General features: G+C 45.9%; 1 protein-coding gene across 4 annotated transcripts in view; it reads left to right on the plus strand.

The window, feature by feature from the left end:
- LOC119164925 (protein FAM135A) overlaps window positions 1–24,641 on the plus strand; it is a 48,222-nt gene that overhangs the window by 15,326 nt on the left and 8,255 nt on the right. For 3 of the 4 annotated variants that reach the window (XM_037417125.2, XM_075873318.1, XM_075873317.1), the window contains 10 exons: window positions 57–128; window positions 909–1,138; window positions 3,094–3,266; window positions 12,139–13,864; window positions 14,561–14,620; window positions 15,659–15,768; window positions 16,246–16,337; window positions 18,765–18,862; window positions 19,977–20,128; window positions 21,572–21,682. In XM_037417125.2, coding sequence (XP_037273022.2) covers window positions 57–128; window positions 909–1,138; window positions 3,094–3,266; window positions 12,139–13,864; window positions 14,561–14,620; window positions 15,659–15,768; window positions 16,246–16,337; window positions 18,765–18,862; window positions 19,977–20,128; window positions 21,572–21,682 — 2,824 coding nt within the window. The remainder of the gene's footprint in view (window positions 1–56; window positions 129–908; window positions 1,139–3,093; window positions 3,267–12,138; window positions 13,865–14,560; window positions 14,621–15,658; window positions 15,769–16,245; window positions 16,338–18,764; window positions 18,863–19,976; window positions 20,129–21,571; window positions 21,683–24,641) is intronic. The other variant, XM_075873319.1, reaches the window with a different exon arrangement.

The following is a 24,641-nucleotide window of genomic DNA, read 5'->3' on the forward strand; positions in this document are numbered from 1 at the left end:
TCTTTCGTTACTTTCTCGTATCTCTTTTCTACCTTCCTTTCCCTTCCTGGTACCAGGACTGTTTTCACCACCTTAAGGCCCGGAATGTCTCCCCTCCGGAGTGGGACAAAGTCTTTGCTCACATCACGGTAATGGTCGCTCACACCTCTCGATAAGCCTTTCCTTTTTATCTGGGTTTTCTTCATTTTGCGCGTGAGTGCCGTTGCCCTTCACTTGGCGGCTAGGCAATAGGGGTGTATGGAGTCCGGCGATAAAAGTTGGCACTGTGTCAAGAATATCATTTGAAAAATTCTGCTGTGTCTAAAGGTAAAACACTATGTTGTTTGCTTGTATATATTTAAACGTATACTTGGGCATTTCAGAAAGTGGTTAAACTTGGTGGCTTGAGGAAAATAGTTTTTTCAAAACTAAAATGTCAGGCACAGCAACCTCTTCACAAATTGGTTATGTAGAAGTATATATTGCAATTGATAAATTGCAGTTACTTGGAATAAAGTTCGAGGGTCGCACAGATTGCGAGGTGTATCGAGCTTGTGGCAGAAATGCACTGTTTTGGCTACTTTTGTGAGAAAATGTGGTTCTGTGCATCAAAGCACAAACTTAGGTGGAACACTTGCATATTTCGTGGCACGCTTAACGTCTCAAAATAAGTCTCCCCTGAAATTTATTGCCACATTTTGATCTTTGAGCGCTGTGCACGTGCAGACACTCGTTTTCAACGAAATACTTTTGTTCTGAGTTATTAGTGCTTTCGCTTAGTTATAAATTTAACTCCTGCACAGAAGTCAGCTTGACATCTAGCAGTAGTTTACTTCACTAGTGATAGTGAAGTTACCTGCATGTACATTGCGTGTGCTCAGTTATTGGTAACACATTTGCTGACGAAGCGTGTTTATGTGCATGTGCAGCAAGCGGAGAACGAAGAGGATTTTGTGGCAGTGGCACACAGCGACGTGGCGCAGCTCTGTGGTGCCCTAATTGTGCTCTGGAAGCAGTTCCTCGAAGTGGTTGCTGACCAAGACAGAGTACGCCAACAGCTAGCCCGCCAGCGCCACCTTCAGCGCGTCAAGCGTTTCGCTGAGGCCTACTTCGTCATCGAGCGGCCGCGCATCGCCGTCCTGTCCGCCAATGATGCCAGGTGAGACAAACGTCCAGGGCATGGCAGTGCACTCAAACTTTATTGTAACAAACATGGATGTAACCAAATATGTGTTATAACGAAGTAAGTAAGAAAAGTGCAACAGATGCACTATTAGGAATAACCTTCATGAAGAACCAAATTTGTAGTGGACAAACGTTTTAATATATAACGAACCTATTTTCTTGCGAGATGCAACTTTGTTATAATAAGGTTCGAGTGTAGCAGTGAATGGCATTGAGTAAGGCAATGATGTCGAACTCTGATGTATCCCATTCAGACGTAACTGTCATACAATTAATGTGCCTTAGGTACCATAGTTTATTGTAATATGCTGGATACTCCATAGCCGAAGATTAAAGGGACATCAAAGTAAAACAATAATTTAGTTTAGACTGACAAACTATACCCTGAAGACAGTTGACAGATGACATGCAGAGATGATACCCTGAAAACAGTATCTTCGTTAATTTCACCACCATAAATTTAATAATACTGTAGATTCTCAATAAACAAAAATTTATTAAAAGGAATGGTTTCTTAAATGGAAAAACTATCTTTAAAATGATTGGTTAATTAATTTAAAGTATTTTTCTATTTAAATATTCGTTCTAAAACTCAAAGGTTAATGTCACGGATTTCAGTGTTTTTACGTATTTTGGCCACATTGGTTCTTGGAAATTTCCCGAAACTTTGTATGCCAAGTCTGTGGGTCCCCTTAGAGTGCTATGTTTATTTTTACGAATCAGAAATGACGTGGGTCCTTGTAGATGCCAGCGAAATTTGCAGTATCAGGGTGATGGGTGCAGGAACTACGAGGTGGCATGGCCATCTATGTTTTTCTTTTTCCGTGCAGCAAGCACGGTGTCTTTGGTGCCATGATAATGTACAATTTGCTCATTAGACCAAAATAGTTTTTTTTTTCCTTTAGTGTCTCTTTAAGGTAACACAGCATTGCATGATTTCTGCTGTGATAGTTATGGAGTGATGATAGCATAGCTCTGTAATGAACTATGATGGATCTGTGTAGCCGTGATAGCCACAGAGTAATTCAATATATACTCACTGCACTGTTGCTCAGATACTGTTCTGGCGAAAAAGTAATTGGTTCGCCGACTCTGGTACATACTCGAGTGAACTAGAGACTACAAGCAGAACAGATATGCAAAAAAATTCTTTCTTAATTTCTATTAGTGGCTAATTCTATTTCTAATTTCCATTAGTCACATTGTAGTGTTTCTTTTGCAGTAATAATATCAAGCAATAGGCAGCAACTTTTGACAGCTAGAGCACAGCCCTCAACAACAGCTTTTGGTCATGAGATTTCCGAAAAACTGGACTACCAGTTAGCCTACAATGGGGAGCAATAAAATGTTCCCCTCCTTAGTAGTTTTTACGACCTACCTAATTTCCCACTAAACTGGTAGCATTATGCTATAACAGCAGAAATTTACCACGTACGCTTTACAACTCATCGGCGTGTAGACTCAGTCCCATTGCCGCCTCCTCATGCAAAAAAAGGGTGCGTAGCTCCGCGTAGTCATTTGCCAAGTCTAATTGCGGCACGGGGACGCGTTTTAACGGGTACGTCTGGTTAGGACTTCATGCTATAACAGAGCAGAAATTTGCATTTGGCGTGGACTTCATGCTCATAAACCTCCGTAGCTGGATGTACAGTACCGTCATTGTTAAAGAGAATGCCCTGATGAGCACCTGCTATGTGGCGGGCATCATAACTGCAAGTAGAAGTAGAAACATTGTTCGTGCGCCGCACTAGTCCATCAAAGAAGTCAATTAGCAGCGGTCTTATGCAAATCTAAGCCACTATGCTTTCGCCAGAGAGCGATATCCGGACATGGCGCACCTGAAAGTGTTCACTTTAACTGTAAACCTGTCTGTGCATTACATCTAAAGTTGCATAGCCTTTCGTGCAGTGTTTTTTGCATTCACTGCAGCACGCAGCTCTTCTTTGAGGTGACGGAAGCGCTTCGGCGATCCGAATACCTTGCCCTGCTTCCTCCGTTGGAAGTTGAGTGTGCCGAGTTGGATGGCGACAGCAACAACCTGCCCATCATATACGAGGAACACTACCAGGATTTCAAGACAACACCTCAAGGCTGTGCATCTCGTGAGCTTTCTGTCTTGTCCATTTGTTTCATTTTGTGATACAGTTGAGCGCACATATAACGGCCCCCCCTTAAAGCGAACTTTTGCTTAACTCTTTCGTTACTGCATGAAAACCGTTGTTTTTGATATATCTCGAGAAGATCGTTTTTGCCACTTCGAAAAGTACTCCAGCACGCATCACTGCTTACCAAACTCTGCACAATGAAATGCTCTTTTCAAAAAATATATGTTGTAGAGCAACAAGAATATTTTAGAATGAATAAATTGTGAGAAGTGTAGAATTTTTGGCTGCCAGATAGTAAACAGTGCAATAAAAACACTATATATGCAAAAATGTTCAAAACAAAGAAAATTCAGAATATACATTTTGTAAATAAATGACCCAGGAACAGTGTAAAAAATAATGAATGTGCAAAATCTTCCTCTTCACATAGACAAAAAAAAAAAATCATAACCGAGGTGCTGCTGCATTGCTCACGCCATGTGGTGAAGCATTGCATAGTTTTTCGTGAAACACAAGTGTACTCATACTCCTTTCTCAGGAAATTTTTGTTGTCTTGCAATGAGAGTCTCCAGGTGTCCCAATATACACTCAAACATCATTATAACGAAGTTGATGGAGAACCACAATTATTTCGTTAAATCCATTATTTCCGTATATCGATTATAACAGTTTGTGGCAATGTATGTTCAGATGGGCGCACACCTATAAGCATGCAAAGAAGGAAACCGCCTCGCGGCCCGACGTACCGCTACACGACCTTGGTGCGACGGAAAAGAAACACAGTCGAATCTCTTTAATTAAATCGAACACGCTTAATTCGAACTTCCGGTTAATTCGAACTCGTGCTGTGGTCTCGTCAAACATATGTGTATTCTAATGGGCGAAAACTTCCTGTAATTCGACACGCAAGCACTTGCTACGGTTAATTTGAACATACCGCGCTCCAAAAATGCTCTCAGCACCATGCCCAATCCCGCGGCGGCACCTTTCAACGCTGTGCGTGAAGGAAAAGAAGAAAAGGAAAGAAAAGACTGTGGTAGATTCTTTGCTCTCTCTCAAATGCCAATCTGCGACACGCCTGTGCCACGCTTCTCCCGTTTCCGTCTCTGCACATGAAGACCCTTCTTTCAAGGCCGCGCATGGAGAGGGAGGAAAAAAGAAAAAGGAAATCTGGCGCGGAGAGTTGGCTCACTCTCATATGCTGATCCGCTTCTCTCCGCGTGGAGACACTCCTTCTTTCTCGGTGCATAGGGTAGCAACGGAGACGCAGTCGTTGCCGTCGTCTTTAGAGAGCATTGGCGCTGGACTTAGCCGCGCGCTACTATGCTTTGCAAACTGCATGTGAAATTGACTCGCTGCAAGGCAAACGTGAGGAAACGCGCATCACCGATTACTTCATTAATGATGGATGTCCTCTGACTTGTGAATAAATGTCTTCTGAAGCTTCCCCATCGTGAGAGGGAAATCGCTTTGCACCGTGGCGCCGCTTCTTGGTCATGTGACCCGGCTGAGCGCTTCCTCAATCCTCTCCGCTGGCTGTGTGAGGAGGACGGCTCTCTCGGCCGCACGTGGCGTGGCTGTAAGGTCGGCGCAGAAGTTTTGAAAGAGTCGCACCAAGCGAGCGTCAAACTCCGCAGAAAACAATATACTTAACACACAACGGTCGGTTTTTTATAGACTATTTGATAGACTAATTTAGCTCGTTATATCCATTTACCGGTCAATTTTACTTTGTTAGAACAGGTTTAAAATGCATGGTTCTCAATGGAGCTTTTAAGGGGAATTTCATTTACTTTGTTATATCCTGTATTTCGTTATATCCCGTTAGGTTATAACGAGGTCTGAGTGTAGATGGATACTCGTGGTGTGAATAATTCCTTTATAAATGAAGTGTCCAATGAACTTCTCTGTTTCATCTAGCGTCGCCTCTTTCCATGAGCCAACTTATTCCGCATAGGTAGGCATTCCCATATATGCATTCAAGCATAATTTTTTTTCGTTTTCGCACATATCGTATTAATAAAAGGATAATATCATGTGCAGTTCTAAAAGGTTTTGCACTGTTCCGCAGTCAGGGCCAAGATGTGCTCCGGGAGCTTTTTTTTAGTTAGAAGAAGCTCTGCAGCCAGTGCCAGCACACCGCATGCGTAGCCAGAGTAGCTATAAGATTGTGCACAAAGGTCAGAAGCTATACACAGTTGTGGCGGAGGAGACAACTTTATGATGTAAACAAAACAAACCCGTGAATGGCTGCAGATGTCTCAGTCTGATGCAAAACATCATCGTTGTAAAACTTGAAGCTGAGGTGCTGTCATCTTCAAACTCTAAGCTCGTCCTCACTCAATTCAGATGGGGTAACAAGAGAGTTTCGACGAGTGCATGAGTTTTGCAGCGCTGGTGTGCACCCATGCGCACGTGACGACGGTGCCATAGGAGCGACTAGTATTGCTAGATGCAACTCTGTGTCTGATATAACTATGCAAGCAAATTTAACGTTGCTGGAAACTGTCGTAGAGGGCCACTTCGACTCTTAAAACACACGGTGGACCTTCGCAAATATTTCTTTGTAGAACAAATTTTCCCCAACTCCTAGGAACAGCTCTCTATTGAATATCTGGCGTATTATTATAGCAATTACAGTCGCCGACCGATTTTTCGGACCTGGCGGGGACCGAAAAAAAGTACGAAAAATCGAACAGTCCGAAAAATTCGTTTTCGCCAAAAATCTGAAGTTTATTGCATCAGGCAGGTTTAAAAAAGTCCTTGATGCTGCCTTGCCTCAAGCTACGCTTGGAGGCAATTTGGTTTGCCCGTATTTGCGCCAAGGTGACATCGTCGCCATAAATGCTCGACAAAATTGTCACCGCGTTGGCGATCTCCGCCGCCGACGGCTGCGGGCGGTCGTCGTTGTCGTCATCCGAGCCGCTCTCCGGCTCCGGGACAACCTGGCGAAGAATTTCGTCGTCAGTGGCCTCCGCGCACGAAACAATGTCGTCGTCCGCACGAGTGAAGTCTTTAAATGTCATTGTGGCAGGTAGAGAATCCTTCTTTCGCCTCCTCCCCGTGCGATGTGATGACGATAGTGCTGACCGAAGACGAAAAAACGGCATCCATCACCGCGTCTTTTAAAAAGCAAACACGGCCTCCGAAACTTAAAATATGGCGTGCGCATTCCAATCTCGGAGGCAGGAAAAGCATCTGAAGACCAAGCTTAGCCAAGCCGACAGAAAATCCAACATGGCGGCGTTCACAATGGCTTGGGGCGTGGCACAAAACGAGCGATTTAGTCCGAAACATCGAACTTTCAGAGGCAAATTCGCCCGAAAAATCGGTCAAAACAATGCATTAGCTCTATGGGATCCCTGACGGTGCATTTATGAAGTCCGGAATATCCAACAAGTCCGAATTTTTGGAGTCCGGAAAATCGGTCGGCGACTGTATTACTGTTTAACATTGAGACATTGCGAAGCTGACACTTTAATTTGATATTCGGCTAGCAAAGGCTCTTTTCATTACAGAACTTCAATGTTACTGTACTATAATCACGAGGGGCACACACTTCTGTCAAGTTTGCCATTCTAGTGCACTTTTCGAACAAAATGTCTGTCAAAAATCACTATGTTGCTGAAACGAGCAAATTCAAATTGAATCTGAAAGTTGAGCACCTGAACTAACTACTAAATTGTGCTGGGTGCACAAGAAACAAATTTAACAAGCCAAAATGGATGATCCAAAAGCTTCGACCACCGGTGATCGATTTGAATAGGCGTGGTAACGAAAGAGTTGAAACGAATGGTACCAACGTGACCATGGAAATGTACATTATTTCAATGGCACGAAATCACACTTACAATGAACGCCTCTGAGCACCGCCGATTGGTTACAGCGAACGGAGACGGTGCTCCGGCGACATCTCATGAAACCACTACAGTAAAAGCTCGTTAATTCGGATTTCACGGGACCGGAAAACTGTCCGAATTAACCGAATGCCGAATTAACGAATGAACAGGGAAAACAACATTTAAAATCAAGCTGCTGAAGCATACCTTTATTTGTTGAAGTATTTTGTAATTGTCGTCTGCGTTTTCGCGCAGATTCCGGCTGACGTCACAATTTTTCTTAACTGTTCCAAATGGCCAACAGCACGCAAGCTGTCGGGAGTGTTCAGGCAAGCGTCCTCTAACATTAACAGCGCCTCCGAGACTTCCCGTGAGGTGCGATTAGGTCGCGGCTGTATCTCCTCGCATGATTCTTCGTCGGAATCGCGGTCTTCATGGGCGCCCGTGACATCATTAATAATCTCTTGATCGGTCAGGAGACCACTCGTGGCGACACCATGATCAATCGCGATGTAGTCCTGAAAGGTCACATCTGTGGGAAGGACAGCATCGAAAGTCGGGCAGTCATCGTCGGTGGACTCGGCTGACACCTCCTCGATGCCATCGTCAGCTACTGCTGCATGCTCGGGCCTCACAAAACCGCTGTGCCGAAAACAGTTGGCGATGACTTGCGGCGGAGTGTTTTTCCACACGTGGGCGATGATGTGCACTGCGCCGAGAAAGTCCACTTGATACAACTTTCCAGCTTCTGAGCATAGGATCATTCGCTCTAGCAGGTGCTTGCGGTACTTCGACTTCACATAGTGAATGATACCCTGGTCCATCGGCTGAAGAGCAGACGTAGTGTTGGGCGGCAAAAAAACTACTTTGATGCTCTTCAGTTCGACTGTACAGTTATGGGCACTGCAGTTGTCAACAACCATAATTATCTTGCGGTCCTTCGACGGGAAGTGCCGGTCCAACTGCTGCAGCCAGCCGCGAAAAATGTCCGATGTCATCCATGCCTTCCTGTTCGCTGTGTACTCTACAGGAAGGCTTTTGACGTTCTTAAAACAACATGGCTTAAGCGCCTTCCCGACGACAAGTAGTGGCAAGCGCTCCGTGCCAGTCATATTGGTGGCAAGAAGCACAGTTATCCTTTGCTTGCACTTCTTGCCACCAATCCACACGTCCCCTTTGAAAGTCACCGTCTTGTCGGGCAGAGCTCTGAAAAATGGAGCAGTTTCATCTGCATTGAACACGTCGCGTGGTTCATATGCGGCGATGTGCTCCAGCAGCTTCACATTTCTCCACTTGGTGGTCACGCTTTCGTCAACACTGGCCTTTTCGCCGCACACACTCTTGAAGACAAGTTCGTGTCTCTCTCGAAACCTCGCAAACCACCCTTCTGACGCTTTGAACGATTCAATGTTCATCATTGCAGCATACTTCTCACCTTGCGCCATGATGAGAGGTCCGCTCAAAGGCAGATGCGCGTTGCGACAGTCAGTAATCCACCGGAGCAAAGCTTCTTCAAGCTGGGGATGAGCTGCGGTTCGCAACCGCTTTCTAGAGGCATGAAACTTCTCGCTTTCGAAGGCTTGTCGAATCTGTTGTTCATTTTTCACGTACGTTCCCAACGTGCTCCGCTTCACGTTGTACTTGGTCATAACCTGCTGTCGCGATTCGCCGTTCTTCAGTGCTTCCAAAATTTCCACTTTAGTCGCCAAGTTCTTCGCGTCGTAGTTCTGCCGCTTTTTCGGCGTTGCCATCACTGTAGCGCACGATGGTGGTGGCATGCAAATACGGTCACAATGGAAGAAAATGAGAACTCCGCAAGAAGAGATGGTTCCGACACGACAACACAAGGGAAAATGGCGTCGGAGGCGCTGAGTGGAGAAGAAAGAAGACGCTGGCGTTCGGTGACACTGCGATCGCCCCCACTAGTTGATGATGATGGCGATGCCACTCAGGTTTCGGTTTCACTCCAGTGGTGCCAGCGCTGCTTTATCACACTTTTGTGTAGCAGCGGCCGTCAGCATTTGTCCGAATTAAGCGGTGCGGAGCCGAATCCCGACGAAATAACGAAGGTTTGGTCCTATAGATTAACATGCACTTTGGCCGGGACCAATAGAGCCGTACGAATTATCCGAATTTCCGAATTAACGGGTGTCGAATTAACGAGCTTTTATTGTATTCACTGCCAATAAGTCATCGGAAAGTTGCCCATAGATTTTTATTGTTAAATGCCGACTCTGCCTTGACAGCCTGATAGTTGTTGCTGTCCCTGATTGTTTTTTTTTTTGTTATGCACCCTTTCGTTTTTTGTTCTCTTTGCTACTCTGGGCACCCCACATTGCAAGACAAGGCCCGTGTTTTCGTACTGCCAACAATCATTCGAAGACCTGTAGGCTGGCTAGTCTCCCCTCAGATTTTGATCGCTCGTCTTGTTCCACTATCGTTGGCATCTCCAGTCTGTAGTCACCAGACCGTTTGCCAACATCATAAGCCAACATTGACTGCTTGGCATGTGTGTAATTTTCAAGTTTGACTTATTATAGGTACTGCGTTGTGGAGCTCTTGCTCATAGCTGTTGACCGCCCAGCAGCCAACTGCCCGCTTCAGACGTAGATGGTGAAGAATTTTTGGGCAGAGGTGACGGCTAGATATGTGCGAAACTTTTTGTGAGGCCTACTTTGTCAACCTCGGACCCGATGCCAAGCTTGAAGCTTCTGAAGAGGACCACTCCAGCGGCGATTTGTGGCAGCGCGTCCTCGACTCCAACGTGGCAGAGGGGGACTGCTGCGATGATTTCATTATGACCAATGATGATGCTGACACTGCGAAACCATGCACCGATGAGGGCATTGTGAATGAAGTGCGCGGCAAGAGCAATTTAGAGGAATCGGAGGATGACGGTGATGAAACTTTGTAGCCAGTACCCACAAGTGCGCTTGTAGCGATTGGCTGCATTAGTAGCCTCGGGCAGCTATGCCATGGGCTTTGACGAAGAGCACACTGCCACATTAAAGAAACTCGGGTCCAACCTCATCACTTCTGCTCTACAGTCGCATACATTACAGTCTTTCTTGCGAACAAAAAGTTGTGGTTTTACACGCAACTTTTTTAAAGCTGTGTTTCATTTACCGTATTTTTTGCATAATAGGCGCACCCGCATAATAGGTGCACCCACAGGTTGGTCGCAAGAAATCGGATTTTTTTTATTTCCGCGTATAATAGGCGCACACAGAACTTGGCCGTGATCATTGCATTTGCACAGTTGCAATTCGATGCTGTCTTACATTAACTGAAGTGAAGGTAAGAAAAAAGAGAAAAAAAAGACTGTGGCAGCGCTGTGCCAGCTTCTCGGGCTCGCCGAGTGAGGAAGAAGGCCAGTTTTCTGGGTGTCAGAATAACCATTTCACCGGTGCCGGCATGGCTCCGGCCACACACGCTCTGCATGGAACATGTAATTGCGTCGTCTAGTGTGCATTGAGTTTCCTGTCAAAAAAAGTGTCGCCGTTGTCGCGTTTGCTACCTTGTCCGCAAATTTAAAAGCTTTTTGGCTTTCTGAACGAGCTTTCAGCTTTTTCTGCCGCATTCGGACTTGCACAAGCTCGGCAGGATTGATTTACTGGCTTTAAAACTAAACATTGTATTAGGCCCTCTGCTTTTAGATCATTGCTTGATTGTGATCTTTTCGACGCCCAATCTTCATGTTGTCTTGTACCAACTTTCCACGACAACATGCCGAACCATAGCCTAGGCCTAATCACTGTTGGTGCTATTTAGGTGGCAGTTGCAGGCAATCGAAGTTGTGGTTTTGTACCAAATGGGGCCTTGGGTGGCACTTGTAACACTCAAATGGTTTTTGCAATTCGAGTGCAATGTCTTTGAATATGGGTTACGAGCCCATTAAATGAATTATCAGTACTGTTCAGCGCACGAAATTTCGTTTGGGGTAATGTGCATAATCAAGGTGGCTTGAAATGTAATCAGTGAATTCCTATGACGGCACTTTCTTTACGGGTTCATTTTTTTTTTTCGCATTCATTTCGTTGGCAGCACCAATCTCTCAATGTTATTTTTCGGAAATTTAGATGCGGCATCGCAAGCCTCGATTCTCGGACGTGCGATACAGCATGCTCAACATGTTTCGCGCTAGTGTAGCCTATGAAGGATGTTGATTTGGCTGTAGTGGGGATATTCGTGAGTTCGGTGACCCATATTTTATCCACGGTCTATACTTGTCGAACATGAAATTTTTGGAAAATTTACCCTGCGTAATAGTTTCACCTCGAACTTAAAGCCGCATTTTTTGGAAAAACAGTGCACTTAATATGCAAGTAAATACGGTACTACGAACTTCGTGATACAGCAAATGGATGACTCGTCACGCTCAGGTTTGTTATAAGCTGGCTCGACCATATTGTCCTGGCAGTCTCCGCTAAAGGTTAACAGTTTCCTGTTTGGGCCATGACAATGGTGTTGCAGCTCCATTGTCAGAATAATAAGTTGTGTGCAATTAAGACCCAGCATTTGAAGCGGACCAACACAGTGTGCACATTTCTCTGCAGTTTATGGGAAAATTGGTGTAGAGAAATCATGTTCAACAGAGCTTCCTCAACAAGATAGTGCAATCTTGAAAATACGTGAAGTTATAAAACAGAAGCTGTGCTTAGTATTACAGCAGTAGTTTTGTCATTATCGTCTTACGTTGTATTTGCCTACTACAATTTAATAGCTCTTGCCCGAAAAATAGTTGTTAGAGATATGGAGCAATTAGCCTAGCTAACTTACGATCTCTGTACCTATCCTTAAACTGACTGTGAAGCATCGTATTATATTTTGTAAACTAGTCACATCTTATTTTGTGTCAATGCTCAGACAACAACTTATTTTTTCTTTTGATATTGCAATGCTTCTAAAACGAGGGCAAGGTTTTATGACGTTTAGCATCTTGTACGTGTTCTAGAATTTGCAATGTTTTCTGCATATGTTACCAGTTTTTTTATACGTGTTAACAAGTAATTTATACTTTTCTGTTTCAGAGTCCTGTCTGAATCTCAGTGACATTTCGCTCCAGTTCGATGACAAGCGTCCCTCGGCATCCGCCGTCAGCAGTATGAAGCTGTCAGAGAGGGCCGCAGTGGCTTCCAAGTTGCTGGGCGAGAAACTAGCGCCGCTACGACATGGCTCGCCGACGCTCTCCGCTGATGCTGACCTGGGTTCTCCCACCTCTACATCATCAACATCGTCCGCAGATACCCAAGACCGCGATGGTGCCACCCGTTCTGGGAAAGGAAGCGCTTCATCGTCGCGAGGCAAAGTCAAGTTAAAAGCACGCACTGCCAGCCTGCTCCGCCAGCTGAAACGACCGCACCTCAACAATTCGTCCGTAACGCTGCTTGCGTTCAAGAAACTTGATGCGTTTCGGAACCGGGCTGTGGAAGCCGGTGGGACCGCTTCCGGCTCGCAGATGAAGCACTCGCAGAGCTCAGTTGCAGTCACGTCGGCGAATTTGTCACTTCCACGAACCGCCGCAACGCCTTCACAGTCTCACCTTCTCAACAGTGAGTCGATGCCCGACCTGACAACCCAGTTGGTAGCGGTGCCGGCACGGACGGCACTACAAGCTGTACCTCCAGCTCCGCCACCACCAAGGTCCCGAGTAGCAAGTGACAGTCTCAACGCCAACTTTGATGCGCTGTTTGTCAGTGATCCGCTCGTTGCCAGAAAGGCGGTGTCGGAGTCGTGCTCATGCGTGAGACCACACCTTCGAACTGCCCTGGCTCATAGCCTGACGGCCGCGAAATATAGACGGTCCACATCGTCGTGCCATGTGGGTTTCGACGCCCGTCGCACTTCAGTGCCGCTCTCAAATGCACACGACCCGAGGAGAGGGTCTCTTGGGATTCCCGACTTTCGGCGGGAATCGCTTGGAGTTTCCGATTCGAGACGGGAATCCCTCTGCATTCCGGACTCGAGGAGGGAGTCTCTTGGAATTCCCGACTCGAGGAGAGATTCGTTAGACGAGGTCTTTCTCTGTCCCGGAACCGGAGGCTCCAGTAAGTCCACATCGGGTTACGAGAGCGCAGACACGTCCTCTGACGTTGTGACGATTGCTCCGATGCCAGAGAAAAATGCTACATCACCCCTCGATGGCGGTACGTCGTTGCCTCCTCTACCACCTCCGCAGTTTCGAGACAACCCCAAGGACGCTGCCATTGGAAATGTTGTTGCCCGTACTTCTTCAACGTCATCTTGTAAAGAAAAACAGTGTAGCAACTCTTCCTGCTCTCGGGAAAAAAGTGCTAATGGTTCTACGCCTTCTGTGGGAAAACCGGTCGAACCCGTGAATCCTCCCATGATGGCATGCGAAGGTACGGCATTCTTCCCAAAGCCACCGGCTGAGTTTGCAAGCGATCAGGCTCCATGCTCGGCTGCTGTGCCTGCTGAAAACGGTGACGATGAAGAACAGCCCGCAGAGGATCCCAGTATGATTCAGAACGGCGTCGAGAAAGAAGTGTGCCCTTCAGACGAGGAGGCAAGGCGGCGGTACGAAGAGTGTAGGTCGTACCTCGAAACGAAGTGCACTCTGATAGAAATGCTGACCGACCCGAAAGACGAGTACCATGCGGCCCTGGACAGTGTTGTGGAGGCGTCGCAGGAATTCTGGCAGCAGATAGAGGCCGAGAAAGACGAAAATGCGAACGACGAAGCTGAGGACGTCGTTTCCGTGCGGAGGGCTTCTGCAGTCAATGCTGACATTGTCAGGTGCGTTCTTTGTTGTGATGCATTATGGGGTCTTGAAGTAGTAACATGTTTGCAGACTGTTGCACAATACGTTCAGTGGTTCTTAGTTAACATGCAGTCAAACCCAGATAAGTATCTAAAGAGGATCACGGAAGAGTTATCTACAGTAGAACCTTGGTGATATGATCAATGCTCGTACGAATCAGGAGTAATACAGTGGACTCTCAGTAAACGGAAATCTGATAAACGAAACTTCTGCTTAAATGGAACAACTGGCTCTGATATGATTGGTTTCATCACTGCATACTGCACCCCAGTTCACCTCTCAGTGAATGGAACGCCTTTAAACGAAACACGTTTTCTCGGTCTCTTCAGGTTCAGTTTCATGAGAGTCCACTGTACAAATTTTTTTTTTATCCTGGCCAAGGCCTATTAGCATGCAGTGTAATGAAGTAAGATTGTTGCGAAGTGATTTTCTCGAGAATTATGTATCATTTGGGTCTGATCTGTATCTTGTATTACTAAATCTCTCTTCAACATTGTTTGCAAATTTGCTGCCTGTCATAACCTTCATAAAGAAATAAATTGTCATTGGTTGGAGCATAAATGCGAGTGGACCAGTGCCCAAATTTGAGCATGCTAATTATTTAGGCACATGATTTGGAAAAGAATTATTTTGGGAGCATATTTTAATTATCTTTTTTTTTTCCTATTAAGCTTTGTGAAGGCGAAAGAAGAATTCCGTGCCCACCTAAACATGCCTTGGCTCTGGTACAGGTCAGTACTGCTTCTCGATTTGATATCCTGGTTGTGGTGATCATAGTATTTATCATCATTTTATGCAGTGGTAGCCACGGGCAATTAACTCTTAATTATGCTATCTTAACAGGACTGTGAAATTAGCTGGTGTTACCAAATATTGGGATTACTACAAGTGTTTCAAGCATAAGCACCTCTTCGATTTTTGAACTTCGCATATTTTGTTTGATACTATAATAGTTTAAGAATATTGATTTAATAATTGGTCGAGTTAAAAGGCTATAGATTCGTCCAATCGAAAAGAAATATCGTGATCTCGCTTTACAGCGCAACACTGGAGCCGCAGACACCAGGAGGGAGCAAAAGAGAAAGGAAAGACGGTGCTGTCTTTTCTCTTGCTTCTTCCCTGTGTCTGTGTTTCTATTGTTGCACTGTAAACCAAGTTCACGATGAATCCCAATTAACTGGTCCAAGTTTCAATCTCACTGCAAGAAGAAATAGACATCGGCCGGTCACGTAGCTAGAGGCAGGATAGCCGCTTGTCATTAAGGGCGACTGTCTTGATTACAAGAGAAGGAAAACTTGCGATGGGAGACCGAGAGTTAGGTGGGCAGGTAAAGTTAAAAAGCTTGCATCTACAATGTGGCAGCAGAAGGCATAGGCCGAGACGATTGACAGACATGAGAAAGGCCTTTGCCCTGTAGTGGAGTTAGGCTGATCGTGACGAGTTGTCCTGTTAGAATTACGCCCAGACAGTCCTGTAGCAGTGCTGTTGTGGTGGCACCGGTCGAAATATAATGCTACATGCATTCGCAGAATTCTACACACAAGAGCAGGAGAGCATTTCGTGCCAAGTTGATGTCGGTAACTAAAGGGAGTGGTTTTAAATGTGTGGTACATGCTGCTTGCAAGCCGATCTGGTACTGTAGATGTGGCTCTACGCCGCATGTGAAGCAATACCCGGACCTTGCTGCTTCATTAGTGGAGCATGTCTCATGTTTCCCAAATTCTCAACCAAAGTTCTGAAGCGTTTTCTTGCTTACTGTCTCGTTGCAGTGATTTCCCGGTTCTGGCATCGTCAGTGCCCTACTTCCAGTGTGATACCGACCTGCGGGCATTCAGCCCTGAAGGACTTCATCTTGTGATATGTGTGCATGGCCTGGATGGTACGTGCCTAAAGTTTCTAGTCTTTAATCTTTAAACCAGCATGCACTAGTTTATCTGTGCATGCTTCTCCAGCTTAAAGATTTTAAAACTTCTAAAACATTGAAAAATATTAGCAAATTATGCTTAGTTGACATCGATAACATGTTACTATGTAATTATACAACACTGACTTTGGAATTACTAGTAAAGTTCAATGACTGATTTAGTTCAATAGCTATATCACTCATATTTAAGTGCAGCTTGTGACAAAAGTTTCAACACTAAGCATACAGTAGACTCCCAGTAAGCGGAAATATGTTGAGCGGAACAACTGATTTTAATGGTACGACTGCCTCCATTATGATTGGTTTCGTCAACATGCGCTTCAAGAATTTGAATTTCTCCATTTTGCCTGGCTACATTTGCATACTGAGACCTCGTCATGTGCAATGTTTGAACAATATTTTTAAAACTCTTGTTCTGGTTTTGCAATGCAGGAAACAGTGCCGATTTGAGGCTAGTCCGCACGTACCTTGAGTTGGGTCTACCCATGGTCAACTTTGAGTTCCTCATGTCCGAAAGGAATCAGGTGACTAGCTGTTATTTACGGCTTCTTTTCTTTTGTGCATGTTTGATAAACTAAATTATTATGAACAATAATTTGAGCCTGCTCAGATTGGTTTTGCGTACATATTACATTGAATGTGTGAAGGTGTTAACAGGAGAAGTCGTTAATGTACAGAAGATTTCTTTTGTCTTTGCCTTCCTGTTGGTTCAGGAATGTGTTGCAAGTATGTTTGTGCTGTAATTGAATATATCATGAGATGGCACTTCCGACACGTCTGCGTCACTGGTGGAGCTGTGCGCTGCCGCTCGTTTTTGGTTGCGCCGTTCGCGCTGCCCGCCGCCGAAGTCCTGAGAAGGACTACGCCGCCGCTGCACAATAATTGCGACACGCCATTGTTAGTCTCAGTTTAACCCTAGCGGGAAACGTGGGCTTAAAATACATCACTTCACTTTCCTTTCGGCAGCTTTAAGATTTCGAAAGCAGTGTTTTCAGTGTCTTGCCTACTCTCTTGTGTCCATCTTTGCATGCCGTCACTATAAGGGCTCTAAAGCAGCTTCTGACAATACACAATCGATCGCATTATTCTCTCTTGTCATTTTTCTCTCTCTTTTTTTTTCTGCACTCTTCATGATGCCAAGACGGTGATTCACATGGCATGATTGTAGCATGACCATCGTACGCGATGGACTTGTGATTTTGCAGCATTTTGGGAGTTATCAATTGTGCAAGCAGAAATAACAAGGGTGTAGTTGACAAGCTCGACATACTGATAGGCTCAACGCTTGGCGCCCGCATTACATGCATGCCTTATGAAGACATAAGTGTGGAAGAGGTGAAGCCTGCAAGAGTTACAGTTAAAGGAGTGTAGTGGAGAATGCAATGAAAGGAAAAGGTGCCAGATCATTTCATTCTCTCTACGGACGAATTTTTTACAGCGAAGATGACGCAGCTCTCCAGAAAAAAGGCCAGCCCCAGAAACGTCAAGAAACGTCAAGAAATGTACCAGAAACGTCAAGTTTCTGGTACATTTTTTTACTGCGAAAAGAATTATATGAATACTCTGTACAGGCTTGCATCATCACCGTCATGGTCTGTATAAAGTCTGCATCGATAACATTTTTACGCGCATTGTACGCTGTTCCCGTAAGTAAAATGTAGCGAGCGCTAGCGAGGAACACTGCTGAAGCACGGGTGCTCATCTCCATCGCACGAAGAGCACGTGCGATAACATCACTCCGCGTGCGATGCCTATCGTCGATTGCTCCTCAACTGGAAAGGAAGCCCTGTCCGTCTTTTGCTGGATGAGTGAGTATGAAGAGACGCTGAGGTAGGATGCTCTGAGCTCAGTCTGCAACTGTGAACTTTGAACACCCGCTATTTCAGCAAGCATCAGCAAACGGCTTGTGTACCCTTCTCCGCGCTTTGATATCACTGCACGAACACTGCTGTTTCTGGAAGTGGCCCTATTTCTATACAACAGCGTTTTGCAGTTTCATGAAATCAGATCAGAAAGAGTTAGCTGCAGCCGTAGTTCGTTATGGGGCTGCATGCTCCTATTGCACGGTGTAAAATGTGAAGTCATCGAAGGATTTTTTTACCATGAAGCTGTTGAAGTCGCCTCGAACTTAGAGGAGTTCATCTGCTGCCTATCAGATGAACCTCGCCCTTGTGATGTGCCGCCGGTGATTTCGGCACCGGAGCACAGGTCTAGTCACTGGTGCTTATGTGTTCCGGTAATTTGTAAACCGTCGTGCATTATCAGAAAGGCTGAAACTCTGAACGCAGTTAATATTCCCACATCTAAGGGTGTTTATGTATCCATAGTTCGATCACAAATGTAACTTAGAGAAGTGTGGCAGTTTGGGCTAGTTGGTATGACATGACGATAGTTACAGCGTGAGAACAGAACGACGACAAAGTGTCCTCCTTGTCTCTTTGTCGTCGTTCTGTTCTCGTGCTATAACTATCGTCCATCACAAAATTAAGTAATCACTTCAATCGTACCGTTTAAAATGCCCTCCAGTACAATCCAGTGCTCCTGTAAAATGCACTCCATTAAAATGTACCCCAGTAGCCAATATAGCTTGGAGCAGTAGCCATAACTTGGAGCTTTAGTAAATGTAGCATGCAGCATAAGCCATATGGAATATTAGTCAGTGCAGCATTGGACCAATAGCTATGGCTTGGAACTGTAGCCAATGTAGCTTACAGCAACTGCTTTAACTTGGAACATCAGCCAATGTAGCATAAAGCAGTAGCTGTAACTTGGAGCATTAGCCAGTATAGCGTAAAGTAATAGTCATCACTGAAAGTACTAGCCAATGTAGTGTACAGTAATAGCCATAACTTGGAGCCTTAGACAACCAAGCATGGAGCGGTGCTCATAGTCAAAGCTTTCTGCAATGGCTCTGTTGCCGTTACTTTAATTATCTGCTTTGTTGATTACAGGGTGAAACTTTTGAGGACTTTGAAACCATGACAGACCGTCTCGTTTCTGAGATTAGCTACCACATTGAAGTGTTCGCTCTGAAGCCAGCCAAAATCAGGCAAGTCTTTGTTCTCTCCCATGCAAATTAATGTTGTGGTTTTCTTCTTGCCCAGACAAGTTTTTTTTTTCAAGGGGTCATTCTAAAGAATCACGGCTAAGCTTCTTCTACTCCCAGTATTTGAAGACATTTGATGTAAACACCTGCCCCACAGATAAAAAAATATCTTGTCACTCTATTGGTATTTGGGCATTACAGGCTTTTGCACAAAATGTGCAAAGGGACAAAGTGGTGGTGTTTCAAGGTGCCGATTTCTTTAATGCAATTTGAATGATTTTGCACGACTTGTGTTTAATACTCACGTTGAAAGTTCTAAAGTGTATAACTAACACTTTCCTGATGGTGCTGTTAGTATGAAAGCTATGCCATCACTCATGCATTGCTTGGCGAAATGAAAATGTTTTCATTCATTGACTGTTGATTGATCGGCAGCAGTGTTGCAGTCACAACTGAATGGAAGTGAGTTAGGATTATGATGTTGCAAGCACTGGCGGTTTTTGTCACTGCAAGGGGCAGAAAAAAACTCATATTAGTATTAACCCTTTACGGTCCAAAGCCTTTATCCACTCTCCGTTCGCTTCATTGAGAAACTAAAGAAACCGAAACTGAAGTAAAAGTTGTTCCTTTTCATTCAAAGATGGCGCATGCTGAATTGAGAGAGTGCGCACGTGAATCAACCACAAAACGACTTATCGAGCACTGTCTGACCATGAGTTGCTGCGGTCGAGTTGTGTAGTCGGTAGTCTCCCGACGATGAACCACAAAGGGGTTAGGGCATGGCCATTTACTTATGATTCTTTCCAAGACTTAAAAACTGAAATGTTCATTTAGCAGCTATTGCTGAAATGGAATCGGGCTTCTGTTTCTGCGGAATCGAGAGTAAATAAACTTTCACTGCACCATTCAGAATGATTGAATGGGGCTGAAAGTTAGAGCTCCACCCCATAACCCTGATATGTGTGTGTGTGTGCGTTAGCGTTCATGCTTGTGCTGTTTGCTTGCGTGGCATCAAAGGGGTTAACGTTAATCAACTGGGCATGCAGTTGAGGGCTTTTATTTCTTTGATGACTTAAATGGCGATCGAGCGTTTACGTGCTGCTTCTTTCCTCCGCAGTTTCATCGGCCATTCGTTAGGAAACATCATCATCCGCAGTGCGCTTACCCGACCCGAAATGAAGCCTTACCTGAGCCAGCTGTGTACATTTCTCTCGCTATCAGGCCCTCACCTTGGCACACTGTTCAACAACAGCGGCCTCGTCAACATGGGTCAGTCTGATTCTGATCTCTTGCTGGCTTTGCATGGTTCACTTAGTCAGCCGAAACCATGGTGTAAGATGTTAAGCTGAGATGAAATCCATTCTTCCTTGAAACCTTGTGAAACATTTGCATCATTTCGGATTCTTATGAGTACTTCCTAGTGGGTTAATGAAGTATCCAAACTACATCTTTACATTGCCCTAGAGCTTGACGCATTACAGATTAACTAAAGCAATCTCTTAAAAGCAAAGCCTTGTCTGCCTTCTTGAGGTATTGCATGCCTCAGTGCTGTCTCGCCAAGTAACTTGTGCCAAGTCCAGAGACTGTGTAATTGAAGGCACATTCTAGCTTTAGAGTAGAACATGTTGCCTTGTGAAAGGTTCAAAGTTGGTCGGAACGCTCGATGCCATCTTGAGTGCCAAGGGTGTTGGAAAATGAACTTTGTGTTAGTGTTGCTTAGCTTATACTGATATACTATTTCACTTGTTCGTACACTCAAACGTTGTGGGAATTGAGGCTGGCCCGCTGCCTTTGCGCGGGCTTTCCCGCCTTTTCTGCCATTCTCATGTCCCGACATGTCTGCCCTCCTTTGCCGTCAGCCGCGCTGGGAAGGGCGGAGTGACGTTTAACTCCCTCACCCGGTAGCGGATGTTGACTGTGGCGCCGCGCGCGGGGACCCCCGAGAGGTTTTCGCGCGCTGCGTCGGGAGCGGGGAGTACAGTCCGGGACTTCAAACGGTGAGCCACGCATTCTTTTCCGTCCGTCGAGTCCCGTCGCTCGGGGCTCGTCGGACTTCGCTGACGGCGCCTCGCGCCCGATGCGAACGCTCACCTTTTGTTGCCCCGCTGCGTACTCACGGCCGAAGGGCAGTACGGTGTCCTAGTGCGTGGCCTAGCTACGCCGACCCGTCTCCCTTCGAAGCCAACGCGAGCGCCTTTGCCCTCGCTCGAGCAACCGGGCCCCCTTTGTCCCGGTGTCTCCGTGGATTACCTTTACCGCGGAGACGTGCTCGTGGCACCCTGTGTAGTACTTTGTGCCCGTGGCGTGGATAAGCCTACTTGCTTTCCCGCCGCGCCTTTTTGCAACGGGCTGTACTGCGTTTGGTGTTGCCACAATAAAGTGTTGCGACTTTGAGCAGTATCGTGTTTCCCGCCACGGCGACGGTTGACGCGTGCCCTGCGGCTCGCTAAGACCGGACCCACGCTGGTGGCCGTACTCCTTCGGGATACGTGTACACCACAACGTTGATATAACGAACCTGCATACAACAATTACCGGTTATAACAAAGCAAATGAAAAGTAGTCTTGCAATAGATATAGTGTTAGGAATAGCCTTTATAACGAATTTTCGGATGTAACGAATTTATTTTCGCGTAACATGCAACTTTGATATAATGTGTTTTGAATGTGTGATCAGCACTTAATTTTTCACGCGTGTTCTCCATTCTGTAGGGATGTGGTTTATGCAGAAGTGGAAGAAGTCTGGTTCCCTGCTCCAGCTGGCCATGAAGGACACGGCTGACATTCGGCAGTCCTTTCTCTACAAACTCAGCCAGAAGCCGGGTACGTAGCAGCCATTATTTGACAAACTTTGGAGGTGGGTTGAAGGAAGAAGCAGGGCAGTGCAATTTTTTCTGAAAAGGCACTTCATAGATACAAAAGATCTTGTGCGAAACAACTGCTGCACAATTCTGAAAGTTTGAATTCACTGGAGTATTTTTCCATTCAAAGGCACACGAATTTGTTGGAACTAGACAAGTTGTTCGTCAATTTGAATGATCTGGATTCTTTGTATAACACTGTGCGTTCGAGCCACATGTTTCAGCCGAAAATATTGCCACTGACCCAGTTGGGAACACAGTGCTTCTTCAACAGTAATTATGTATGTGTGCAGATGAGGTAAAAACTATTTCTCTTGCTGTGCTTAGACAGGTGTTGATGAAAACCAGGAAGCGGAGCAGAAGTGGAGAACGTCTTGTTTATTAGACACTGGGTTGAAAACTAAAAAAAAATATGGAATGCGGGCGTGCGCTTCTACGTCTCATCGCTCTTCAAAAATAATACCGTATTTACTCGAATGTAACGTGAGTTTTCAAAATCTCTCTGAAGTGATTTGGGGGTCCGCGTTATAATCAAAGCACCTCAAATCGTGCCTTGGCGGTGCCGCCCCACTGGTTCCTTAAAATGGCTACGACAAACCTAGCGATCTTTCAACCTTGTGCTGGCAACATATGCACGCTGGCAACATCGAATCCAATCCAATCCTGTTGTTCGCGACGTTACAGTGGCTAGAATAGGAAAGTGTGATGAGCGGCAAGCGGTGCCTATGGAGTGCACTGAAGCCTCCGAGGAGGAGCCGCATGGAGGCGCGCGCAATCGTTTATACGTTGTTTGCACGTTTCCGACAGTTTCGTCGGGCGCGTTGGTTCTCTTTTTTTTTAATTGCGGTGGCACTCTAACACCAATGCTTCCGTATGCACTCTCATGGCGCGAAAGCCAAGCCATTGATTCATACCGGGGTTCACTACAGGCTACAAGTTAGCTAAAAAGAAGCATGCGTTGTTCGGTGTTCCGAAGGACGAAGCTCTGTTAGCGCAGTGGCGTAGAGTGATCCCACGCGCTGAGAAGCTGGTTCAAGAAAACGCGGCTGTGTGCAAGCTGCACTTAAACGAGAGGTACATCTCCCGGCACTTTGAGCACACTGTGATTGGCGAAATTGTCCGCCTTGAAAGGGATTGGTAGACCCATGGGCGCGCTTGCCGTTCAGGGGGGGGGGGGGGGGGGGAAGGTTCATTGCAGGGTGCCTCCTTCCTATTAAATCAGTGTATGAGGCAGATTTTACGCGCCCCTTTTAGATGACTAAAAGAGTGCCCCGCTGCCTAGTCAACGTATAGAACAGATTCAGTGCTCCCTGGTGGCCAACCGCTTTTGCCCCTCTCGTGCGGGCATCTATGGGTAGGCCTTTAGAAAAAGCTGTTCGCATTTGTAGACGCCTTTGAAATCACTTTTTCGAAGTGGTTTAGCTACAACGAGCTTCACAGTGACAGCTTGCAAAAGCTTGTTTTCTGCTTGAAAAAAATAAATAAAAAATGTCGCACTGGGCTGCGCACAACATGGTCCGAGCATCGCCAATCAAGTAAACAAGTTTTATTCTGCTCACCCATTTGCGTTTTTACACAAAGGCACTCCACAAGGAGTGAGCATCTTCCCGTGAAAAGAGAAAGTACCTGAAGCTCAGACGGATCACCTAGGCTTGCAGCCCAATGTTCTGTGAGGCGCTTGTGAACTATAAAACATTTTTTCTTGGGGATGAAAAAGGACGTGCGACAAATTATTGAGAATGCATTCTTGTAAACAGATAGTGAGTCACTACTCAGAAATGCGTTGTATGACGTGCGGGCAGAAAATAAAAGAATTTCATCCAAATACCACTCGTGATTCTGGTCTCTGAGTATGACGTTATGAATGATGGAGCTTTATTTACAGATTAGTGCTTGAGGAAATGTTAGTCTGCTGTGGAAAGTGTTGCAAGCAATGGCTCACAACTGAGTTCATCCTTTTACTCTTCTACCACTTCACATCGACAAAACATTTCTGTGCCGTCACACGCTCACTTTAGGCATCTTGTCGACCTGATGATATTTCAGTTCAGTCGCCCGCCGTAAGCATCCTGTTTTCCAGAAGCTAATTAGTATATTTTCTTGGTCTCCATTTGAGGCCATGCACGAGCAAAAAATATATTTTAAATGTTTCACATTGGCCGCGCGTGTGGTTGATTGCCGTCTCTGCACAGCGCATCACCGCCTTGGGTGATGTGCAAACGTGTGCCAGCGCCATCTGGTAATTTCCTCCCAAGGCGTTACGCGCTAGCTGGCGCGCTCATCACACTTCCCTATTCTAGCCACTGTAGCGACGTGTTTTGCGGGTGGTTGATTTCCTTTGTGCTTCCGCGACTTCGGCTCGAGCAAATGGCAGTGCGACGAGTTCAGTACGATGCCCGCTTTAGGAGAAGTGCAATACTGATGGCTGAGGAAATCGGGAACTCAGCCGCGGCTCGACGGCTAGATGTGGCGGAATCTACTATCCATGGGTGGAGGCTCCAGCGTGAAGCGCTCTTCAAGAGTGAGCCCAGCCGAAAAGGCTTTCGTGGACCTCGTTGTGGCCGTCACACAGAACTCGAAAAAAAAAGTGGCGGAGTTCGTGATTGAGCAGCGAAATCGCCTATTGGGGGTCAACGTTGAGCTGATTCAGTGGAAAGCCCGAGACGTAGCTCGAGAGATGGGGATCCCGCGGGAGAACTTTAAGGCTTTACGTAGATGGGCACAAAAGTTCATGCGAAGAAATGGATTTTCCCTCCGGCGAACAACGTTGATAAGGCAGAAGCTACCAGCAGATTGTGAAGCGAAGCTAGTGGAGTTTCAGCGCTATGTGCTCGACCTGCGCCGCTCGTCGCAAATGCCGTTGGGGCACATTGGCAATGCGGACCAGACTCCCGTTTTCTTGGACATGCCTATGTCAAGGA

This window comes from Rhipicephalus microplus, chromosome 9 (genome assembly GCF_043290135.1).
Source record: "Rhipicephalus microplus isolate Deutch F79 chromosome 9, USDA_Rmic, whole genome shotgun sequence".
Lineage (NCBI taxonomy): Eukaryota > Metazoa > Arthropoda > Arachnida > Ixodida > Ixodidae > Rhipicephalus > Rhipicephalus microplus.